Source organism: Molothrus aeneus, unplaced genomic scaffold (assembly GCF_037042795.1).
Source record: "Molothrus aeneus isolate 106 unplaced genomic scaffold, BPBGC_Maene_1.0 scaffold_30, whole genome shotgun sequence".
NCBI classification, from domain to species: Eukaryota; Metazoa; Chordata; class Aves; order Passeriformes; family Icteridae; genus Molothrus; species Molothrus aeneus.
Window position 1 is genome coordinate 4,158,671 of NW_027098964.1, and position 10,277 is coordinate 4,168,947.

The 10,277-nt window shown below is 69.2% G+C and overlaps 2 protein-coding genes across 2 annotated transcripts; one reads left to right on the forward strand and one right to left on the reverse strand.

Moving 5' to 3' along the window:
- Positions 1-718: 718 nt before the first annotated feature.
- S1PR2 (sphingosine-1-phosphate receptor 2) lies at positions 719-4,170 on the reverse strand. Its single transcript, XM_066570481.1, has 2 exons — positions 4,152-4,170; positions 719-1,836 (listed from the first exon to the last, which is right to left on the reverse strand). The coding sequence occupies exon 2, from the start codon at positions 1,778-1,780 to the stop codon at positions 719-721; it is 1,062 nt and encodes a 353-aa protein (XP_066426578.1). The 5' UTR covers positions 1,781-1,836; positions 4,152-4,170.
- A 1,558-nt stretch (positions 4,171-5,728) lies between these two features.
- MRPL4 (mitochondrial ribosomal protein L4) lies at positions 5,729-10,030 on the forward strand. Its single transcript, XM_066570506.1, has 9 exons — positions 5,729-5,818; positions 6,248-6,293; positions 6,660-6,831; positions 6,931-6,982; positions 7,951-8,068; positions 8,370-8,476; positions 8,553-8,662; positions 9,430-9,500; positions 9,615-10,030. The coding sequence occupies exons 1-9, from the start codon at positions 5,759-5,761 to the stop codon at positions 9,767-9,769; spliced, it is 891 nt and encodes a 296-aa protein (XP_066426603.1). The 5' UTR covers positions 5,729-5,758; the 3' UTR covers positions 9,770-10,030.
- The last annotated feature ends 247 nt before the right edge of the window (positions 10,031-10,277 follow it).

Here is a 10,277-nt window from a genome sequence, read left to right on the forward strand (position 1 = left end):
GCGCCCGCAGGGACAACGACGGGGGACAACAGGGACGGCCCCGGAGGGGGCCAGGTGTGCATCTGTACCTGGGGAAGGGCGGGGGAACCGCGAGGAACCGCGAGGACCCGCGCCGCTCGTACCGTGGGGCAGACCTGGGGCTGTCAGGTGCCCGTGGGGCAGCCCTGGGGCTGTCAGGTGCCCGTGGGGCGGCCTCGGGGTGTCCACGAGGCCATGGGGTGTCCATGGAGTATCCACAGGGTGGCCTTGGGGCCATGGGGTGGCCCCAGGGTGGCCTTGGAGTGGCCTCTGGGTGGCCGTGGGGGCCATGGGGTGGCAATGGGGCGGCTTTGGGGTGTCCATGAGGCCATGAGGTGGCCATGGAGTATCCACAGGGTGGTCTTGAGACCATGGGGTGTCCACAGGATGTCCATGGGACGTCCATGGAGCCATGGGGTGTCCACGGGGTGTCTGTGGGGTGTCAGTGAAGCCGTGGGGTGTCCACAGGGTGTCCATGGGGTGTCCATGGGGTGTCCACAGGGTGTCCATGGGGTGTCCATGGGGTGTCCACAGGATGTCCATGGGACATCCATGAAGCCATGGGGCATTCATGGGATGTCCATGAAGCCATGGGGTGTCCATGGGGTGTCCACGCCGCATCCCCTGACCCCCCACCGCAGCCCCCCTACCCACAAACCCCCCCAGTCCCCCCAGCATCACTCCCAGCCCTCTCCCACCCTCACACGGACGTGGTGCACTCGCGGGTCAGCGGCGCCGTGGGCAGCTCAGTGGCCGGGCTGGCCGGGCCCCTGTCCAGCGAGCTGGACGTGCGCAGCGGGACCCCCGCCCGGCCGGGGGGCTGCCCGCGGCCCCGGGCACGGCCGCAGCAGCAGAGCACGCGCAGGAACTCGCCGCGCATGTCCTTGCTGCGCAGCATGTAGATCACCGGATTGGCCGCCGAGTTGAGCGTGGCGAAGGCGAAGAAATAATTGGCGCTGTAGAGCACGCGGCAGGCGCGCACGGGGCACGAGGCATCCATCAGGAGGATGATGAAGGCGGGCAGCCAGCAGACGATGAAGGCGCCCAGCACGATGGTGACGGTCTTGAGCAGCGCCAGCGTCTGCGCCGAGGCGATCTCGGCGTGGCTGGAGCGCACGATGCAGTAGATGCGCGTGTAGAGCCCCACGATGGCCATGAGGATGAGCGTGAAGATGGTGGTGACGAAGAGCACGTAGCGCTTGGAGTAGAGCGGCAGCACGGTGGAGCAGTCGCCCAGGTCGCTGATGCAGTTCCAGCCCATGATGGGCAGGCTGCCCACGGCGCCGGCGATCACCCAGCAGGCGCCGATCAGCAGCACCATGCGGCAGCTCTTGTCGCTGCTGTACACCTTCACCTTGGTGATGGCCACGTGCCGCTCGATGGCGATGGCCAGCAGGCTGAACACCGAGGCCGCCAGCGTGGCGAAGGCCGTGCCCTCGCGCACGAACCACTGCACGGGCGTCAGGCTGAAGGTGGTGCTGCCCGACAGCAGCGTGTTGGCCATGAAGGCCGCGCCGGCCAGCAGGTCCGAGGCCGCCAGGTTGCCGATGAAGATGTACATGGCCAGGTGCAGGCGCTTGTTGCGGCAGATGGACACCAGCACCAGCAGGTTCTCCAGCACGATGAAGCAGCACAGCACGACGATGAGCACGGAGCCCACCCAGCGCGAGGGCGCCGCGGCCTCGCCCCCGTCGCCCTTGGTGAAGTTGTAGTGCTCGCGGATCTTGTCGCGGTTCCAATATTCCTTGTAGATGCTCCCCATGGCGGTGGCAGGGGGCGGAGAGGAGGACGAGGCTCAGCGCCGCCGGGACATGGCTCCTGGGGACAGAAATGTCACCTCATTGTCACCTCATTGTCACCAAGGACACCCCAGGCTGACCCGAGGCTAGGGACATGGCTCCTGGGGATGGAAATGTCACCCCATTGTCACCTCTGTGCCACCAGGGAGACCCTGAGGTGACCTGAGTCTAGGGACATGGCTCCTGGGAACAGCAATGTCACCTTGTTGTCACCAAGGAGACCCTGAGGTGACGCCGGGTGGCAGAAGGTGACACCGAGTGCCAGAAGGTGACACCAGGTGGCAGGAGGTGACATCAGGGTGGCCGAAGGTGACACCGGGTGGTGGCAGGAGGTGACACAGGGTGGTGGCAGGAGGTGACACCAGGGTGGTTGCAGGAGGTGACACCGGGTGGTGGCAGGAGGTGACACCGGGGTGGTGGCAGGAGGTGACAGACATCCCGGGGGGGGAATGGGGCGGAGCGCCCGGGGGGCTGGAAAAGCGCGGGGTGGGGACACCGGGGATGTCACCGCCGGGTCCCCGTGTCCCCCCCGCCCGGATTTCGGGACGGGACCCCCGGTAAGGGCTCCCCCCGTTCCTCCCGGTGCGGGACCCCCGAGGGTCCGGACAGGACCGAGGGCCGAGGCGGGGCAAGGAGCCCCGGGGCCCTCCCAGGTCCCGGGGGCGTCCCGGAGCCGTCCCGGTACCGGCGTCGGTCCCGTCCCGGTGCCCTCCCGTCCTGGTGCCGTCCCGGAGCCGTCCCGGTCCCGGAGCTGCCCCGGAGCCTCCCCGGTCCCGTCCCGGAGCCGTCCCGGTCCCAGAACTCCCCCGGTGCCATCCCGGAGCCGTCCCTGTCCCGTCCCGGTCCCGGAGCTGCCCCGCTCCCGTCGCGGAGCCGTCGCGGAGCCCCCGGTGCCGTCCCGCCACCGCCCGGTGCCCCGCGCAGCCGCGCCCGGTGCCGGGACACCGCCCCAGGCTCCCGCCGCCCCCGGGACCCCGCAGGACCCCTCCGGGCCACCCCCGACCCCCGTACCGGTGCCGGTAGGAGCCGCCGGTGCCGGTCGGAACCGGCACGGAGCATCCGCCGCTTCCCCTTCCCCTCGGCCGCCCGCCCCCGGCTCGGAGCGGACCCGGGCGGAGCCAGCGCGGGGAACGGGCGGGGCCGGGGGCGGCGGGACCCCCGGGAATGGCAAACCGGGATCCTAAACCGGGAATGGCCCCAGGAACGGGGCCCCGGGAACGGCACCGGGATCCCAAACCGGGAACGGCTCCAGAAACGGCCCCGGGACCCCAAACCGGGATCCCAAACCGGGAACGGCCCCAGGAACGGCCCCGGGATCCCAAACCGGGATCCTAAAGTGGGAACGGCCCCAGGAACGGCCCCGGGATCCTAAACCGGGAACAGCCCCCGGGATCCCAAGCCGGGAATCGCTCCAGGAATTATCCCAGGAATTGCCCCGGGATCCCGAACCGGGATCCAGCACCGGGAATTGCTCCAGAAATTACGCCGGGAATTGCCCCGGGATCCTGAGCTGGGATCCAGCACCGGGAATTGCCCCGGGAATTGCCCCAGGACCGGGACTGGGATCCCGAACCGGGAATTGCCCCGGGATCCAGCGCCGGGACCGGGGTCCTGTCCCGGGGAATCGCCCGGGATCCTGAGCCGGGGGTCCCGCCCCGGGATCCATCCCGGGACCCCCCCGGGACCCCCGCCCCGGGAGGGGGAGGCGGCGGCGGGGGGGGGCCCGGGGGCGCCTCGATCCCGAAATATCCCGGAGCAAATTGGATCAGGGCGGACAAAGCCGAGCTTAGAGCCGGGTTTAGCCGCGGGGGCGGCGCCCACCGGGGCCGGGAGGGGCCCCCGAGCCCCCCACGAGCCCCCCCCGAGCCCCCCGAGCCCGAACACGCGCGCGGGGGGACACGGGGACACGGCCCCCCCCGGCCGGGCGCTGCCACCGTCGGGATTTTGGGGAGCCTCAAGGTTTTGGGGACCCCCCCAAGGACAGGATCCCCCCCGCCAGCTGCGAGCCAGATTTTGGCGTGGCCGAAACAGCTGGGCCGGGACAATGGGGGGGAGGCGGGACGGCCGGGGGGACCCTCACCCGCGGGGGGCGGCGCTTGAGGCCCCCCCGCCCCGTGGGGACCCCCCCAATGTGTGTCCCCCCCCTTGGGGACGCCCCCGAGCCGCCCCCCAGACCCCCAGACCCCTCCCCACGCTTGGGGCCGTCCCGGGGGTCCCGTTCTGTGCCCCCCCCCCCCAATTCGGGGGGTCCTGGGGGGGTCCTGGGGGTGTCCCGAGGGGGAGGAGACCCCCGGGGGGGGCACGGGGGTCTCGGGGGGGTTTTGGGGCTCTTACCGGTCCCGGGGCCGGTCCCGGCAGCGCTGAGCGCCCGTCCCGGGTCCAGCATGAGCGGGGGGGCGGACGGGGAGGGCGGGGCTGGGGCGGGGCCACACACCCGAGGGGCGGGGCCAGCGTGTGACCCCCACTCCCCCCCCATGGCTGGGACCCATCAAAATGGGAAGGGGGACCACAAAAAACAAGAAAAACAGCAAAAACCCCACAAAACCCAGCAAAAAACAGCAGCTCCCCCCCCCGTGTCCCCCACTTTGGGTGGGTGACACCCCCAAAATGCGGCGGGAGTGGGGGGCAGACAAACCCCTCCTCCCTTCTTCATCCTCCCTACCCCCCAGGAGGATTTTGGGAGCTTTTTCCCAATTTTGGGGACTTTTTGGGGGCTGGAAAAACTTCCCAGGCTTTCCAGGGCTCATCCCGAGAGGAATTCGGGGGTGGGGGGCAGAATTTTTTTTTTTGGGGGGGGGGAGGGGTTGGTAAGCCCCCCCCCCCCAAAAAAAAAAAAAAACAACAAAAAATTCCCAAATTTTGAGCGCTGGGAGGGGCCGAGGGGCCGGAGAAGGGATTTAATGAATTTGGATTTAATTGGAACCAGGCGCGGGGTCGGGCTGGGGTGGGCGGGATGAGGCCCCCCCTCTCCCCCCCCCCAATCCATGCGGAATTCCCGCCCCCGGACCCCCGGGATCGGGCGGGGCTGTGGAAAAACGGATTGGGAAAAAAAAAAGGGGAAAGTGTCCCAACAATCCCGGAAAAATGGAGGGGAAAAAAAGGGGATAAAAGGGAATTCCCGAATTGTCCCAACAATCTCAGCCCCGCGAATTCCGGGCGGGAATTTGGGGGAGACCCCCGGGGTGCGGTGGAACCCCCCGAGGGGGAAATGGGAACTGGGAAATAGGAATGGGAAATGGGAATGGGACTGGGTGGTGGGGCTGGGAACTGGGAAGGAACAGGGACACTGGGGAGGGACAAGGGACACTGGAAATGGCACTGGGGAGGGACAGGGACACGGGGCAGGGACACTGGGAACGGACAGTGATGCTGGGAAGGGACACTGGGGAGGAACAGGGACATTGGGGAGGGACAGGGACACTGGGGAGGAACAGGGACATTGGGGAGGGACAGGGACACTGGGGAGGGACACTGGGAACGGACAGTGATGCTGGGAAGGGACACAGGGAAGGAACAGGGACACTGGGGAGGGACAGGGACACTGGGGAGGGACAAGGGACACAGACAGTGATGCTGGGAAGGGACACTGGGGAGGAACAGGGACACTGGGGAGGGACAAGGGACACAGACAGTGATGCTGGCACTGGGAACGGACACTGGCGCGGGGAGGGGACAGGGACATGGGGAGGGACACCGGCACTGGGAAGTGGCACGGGCAGGGACGGTTGGATGTGCGGGCGCTGTTGGGGCTCTCTGGGGCACGGGTGGCGACACCGGGGGGGCGGGGTTTGGCGTTGGGGACACAAACGGGGGAAGCCCCGTCCCCTCCCCGCCCGCCCCCCCCTTCCTCCTCTTTTCCCGCCGTTCCGCCCCCGCCGGAAGTGGCGCCGCGCGCGCGCTGTGACGTCGCCGCGCCCGTCCCCGCCCCTCGCCTTCCCGCCATGATCCGCGCGGGGGCGGCCGCCCTGAGGGCCTGGAGCCGGGGCCGGGGCTGGGCCGCGGTGAGAGCGGGGCCGGGAGCAGGGCCGGGCCGAGGGGAGAACGGGCGGGGAGCGGGGCCGGGCCGAGGGGAGAACGGGCGGGGAGCGGGGCCGGGAGCGGCCCCGGTACCGGGATGGGAACGGAGGGAACCGGGCGGGGGCGGGGCCATCGCATAGAGGGCGGCCAGTGGGCGGGGCCATCGCATAGAGGGCGGTGAGTGGGCGGGGCCAGTGAGTTGCGTGCTATGAGTGGGCGGGGCCATCGCTGAGGGGCGGGGTTGGGGCGGTACCAAGTGGAGCTCAGCCCGGGGGGGTTTGGGGGTTCCGGCCGGTCCCAGGAGCGGGGCTGGGGGGTGGGCGGGGGTCGTGTTCCCCCTCCCCTCAGCCCGCGGTTGGTCCCGCCCCCCTGGGGACACCCTGGGCATTGTCCCCAATGTCGCCGTCCCGCAGCTCTCGACGGCGCCGGCCCCGCCCGCGACCCCCGAGACCCGCAGGGGTGAGTGCGGGGCTGGGGACATCCTGGGGACATCCTGGGGACAGTGCCAGGGGTTGGGGACATCCTGGGGACATTGGGGAGGGGCTGGGGTCACCCTGGGGACAGCCGAGAGGGGTGGCCGTGGGGATGGGGACAACCACGACCCTCATGGGGACATCATCGACAGGGCCACCACGGGGTTGGGGACACCTGAATCACCCTGGGGATATCGGAGCTGGCTGTCCGTGCTTTGGGGGATGCCAGGGCCACCCTGCGAGTGTCCCCATGTGTCCCCAGAGGAGCCCCCTGTGCTGAGGAGCTGCAGCGTACCTGTGCTGTCCCCGCTGTCCCCGTGCCCAGTGTCCCCACGTGTCCCCCTGTCCCCAGGCCTGTCCCCAGAGGAGCCCCCGGTGGCGTCCCCGGTGCTGAGGAGCTGCAGCGTCCCCGTGCCGTCCCCGCTGTCCCCGGTACAGGCCTGGGTGGGGTCCCTGCGCCACCCCCAGGACGCGCTGCGGGGCCTGGCCGACCTGCACCCCGACGTCTTCGCTGTCACCCCCAGGTGGGGACACCCGGGGGGGCTCTGGGGACACACTGGGGACACTCCCGGGGGCGGCTCTGGGCCAGTGTCCCCCTCCTGTGTCCCCTCCTGTGTCCCCAGGCTGGACATCCTGCACACGGTGGCCACGTGGCAGAGGAACTTCAGGAGGATTGTGAGCGTGGGGAGGGGGATTTGGGGGGAAAAAGGGGGATTTGGGGGCAGAAAATGGGGATTTATGGGGAAAAAAGGGGATTTGGGAGCAGAAAAGGGGTATTTGGGGGCAAAAAGCGGGGATTTGGGGTGGCAGGAGAGCATTTAAGGGTGTAGGGGAGGGATTTGGGGGTGCAAAAAGGGGCTTTGAGGGGGCAGAGGAGCTTAAGGGGAGGGTCCCAACAGAGCTTTGGGGGGTCCCAGGAAGGGTCTGGGGGCTCTAAGGAGCTTTGGGGGCTCTCAAAACGTCCCTGGGTGCCCTGAGGAGCTCTGGGGGCTCCCCAAACCCACTGCAGGTGGGGCTGGGGGGGTTCATGTGTGGGGCTCCGGGGTGACCGTGTCCCCTCCTTTGTGTCCCCAATGTCCCCAGAGCCACGCCCGGGTGCGCACCCGAGCCGAGGTGCGGGGCGGGGGGGCTCGGGGGTGACCTTGTCTGTCTGTCTGTCCGTGTGTCTGTCCCCAGAGCCACGCCCGGGTGCGCACCCGAGCCGAGGTGCGGGGCGGGGGGCTCGGGGGTGACCATGTCCGTCTGTCTGTCTGTCCGTCTGTCCCCAGAGCCACGCCCGGGTGCGCACCCGAGCCGAGGTGCGGGGCGGGGGGGCTCGGGGGTGACCATGTCCGTCTGTCTGTCTGTCCGTGTGTCCCCAGAGCCACGCCCGGGTGCGCACCCGAGCCGAGGTGCGGGGCGGGGGGCTCGGGGGTGACCATGTCCGTCTGTCTGTCCGTGTGTCTGTCCCCAGAGCCACGCCCGGGTGCGCACCCGAGCCGAGGTGCGGGGCGGGGGGGCTCGGGGGTGACCATGTCCGTCTGTCTGTCTGTCTGTCTGTCTGTCCCCAGAGCCACGCCCGGGTGCGCACCCGAGCCGAGGTGCGGGGCGGGGGGGCTCGGGGGTGACCATGTCCGTCTGTCTGTCTGTCTGTCTGTCCCCAGAGCCACGCCCGGGTGCGCACCCGAGCCGAGGTGCGGGGCGGCGGCCGCAAGCCCTGGCGGCAGAAAGGCTCCGGGCGCGCCCGGCACGGCTCCATCCGGTCCCCGCTATGGAGGGGAGGTGAGCGACACCAAAAATGAGGGGACAGGGGCTGGGGACAGGGACAGGAGGGTCCGGGGAACAGCCTGGGAGTGGGGACAGGGAGGGTGGGAATGGGGACACGGGGCTGGGGACAGGGACACAGGGCTGGGGACACTCTAGGGACATCATGGGGATGTCTGGGACTGCCCTGAGGGACCACCCTGTGACACCCTGGGGACATCAGGAACCACCCTGGGGACACCAGGCCTGGCTGCCCCCTTGGCCTGGCCCACGGGGGGTGTCCCCTGCCCGGGGCTGTCACCGAGTCCCCTCCTGGCAGGTGGCATCGCCCACGGCCCGCGGGGCCCCACCAGCTACTTCTACATGGTGCCCATGAGGGTGCGGGTGCTGGGGCTGAAGGTGGCCCTGAGCGTGAAGCTGATGCAGGTACGGGGGTGGCCCGGGCGGGCCGGGGGGCACCCGGGGCTGGGGACAGGGTGACAACGGCCCTGGTGTCCCCCAGGACGAGCTGCACCTGGTGGAGAGCCTGGAGCTGCCCAGCAGTGACCCCCAGGAGCTGCTGGAGCTGGCACGGGCACGGCGCTGGGGACACTCCGTGCTGGTGGTGGACACGTGAGAGAGGGGACAGGGCTGGGGACATTGGGGACAGGGCTGGGGACAGGGCTGGGAACACTGGGCACAGGGCTGGGGACATTAGGGACAGGGCTAGGGACATTGGGGACATTGGGCACAGGGCTGGGGACAGGGCTGGGGACATTGGGGACAGGGCTGGGGACACTGGGGACAGGGCTGGGGACATTGGGCACAGGGCTGGGGACATGGGGACAGGGCTGGGGACAGGGCTGGGGACAGGGCTGGGGACATGGGGACATTGGGCACAGGGCTGGGAACACTTTGGGGACACTGGGGACAAAGGGAATGGGATGTTCATGAAGCTGGGGACACCCTGGGGACATCACGGACAGATCACCACGAGCCTGGGGACACCAGGCCTGGGTGTCCCTGCTGTGGGGACACTTTGGGGACGCCCCGGGGACACTGTGGGGACACCCCAGGGACACTTTTGGGACACCCCGGGGACACTTTGGGGACACCCCGGGGACACTTTGGGGACGCCCCAGGGACACTTTGGGGACACCCCGGGGACACTTTGGGGACGCCCCAGGGACACTTTTGGGACACCCCGGGGACACTTTGGGGACGCCCCGGGGACACTTTGGGGACACCCCAGGGACACTTTTGGGACACCCCGGGGACACTTGGGGGACGCCCCGGGGACACTGTGGGGACACCCCGGGGACACTTTTGGGACACCCCGGGGACACTTGGGGGACGCCCCGGGGACACTGTGGGGACACCCCATCCCTTTTCCCCCCCAGCAATGAATTCCCAGAGAACATCAGCGCCGCGGTCGAGGGGCTCAAATCCATCACCCTCATCCCTGCCCTGGGTGAGCCCCAGTGCCCTCGCTCTGACCCCCCCCAAAACCCACCCGGAGACGCTCTGGGGACCCCGCTGGCGTCCCCAGCGCGTCCCCAACGCGTCCCCAACCGTCCCCACGCAGGGCTCAACGTGCACAGCCTGCTCAAGCACCAGACGCTGGTGCTGACCCTGGACGCCGTCACCTTCCTGGAGCAGCGGCTGCTGTGGCACGACTCGCGCTACGCGCCCCTGGTGCCCCTCTCGCTGCCCCACCGGGACCCCCCCCCGGCTGCCTGAGCCCCCCCCGGGCGGGATTTGCCCCCTCGGGGTGGGATTTGCCCCCCCCATGGGGCAGATCCCATGAGTAAAGGATTTGGGGACACAGGGGCACAGCGAGGCTTTGTCCCCTCTCCCTGTCCTGGAGGATTTCCTGGAGCCCCCCCGGGTGGGATTTGCCCCCCCCGGGTGGGATTTGCCCCCCAGACCGGATCCAGCCCCCCCAGCCGGGAATTCGGGGCTGTCGGGCGCTGCTGTGGCCGTTAAAGGGATTTTTTTCCATTGTTGTTGTTTTTATTTTGGGCGGAATCGGGGGGCTCCCACCTCCTTTTGGGGCTCCCCCCGTATCCCAATCCCTCTGGGGTCCCCCCCCCAAGCTCCAGCTCCTCCATCCCAGCCCCCTCCCCAATATCCCGACCCCTTTTGGAGCCCCCCCCAAATCCCAAACCCTTTTCCAGCCCTTCCTCCTCCTCCTCCTCCTCACCGCAGGTTTTCCCACGGGTTTTGTCCTTTTGGGTGGAATTTTGGG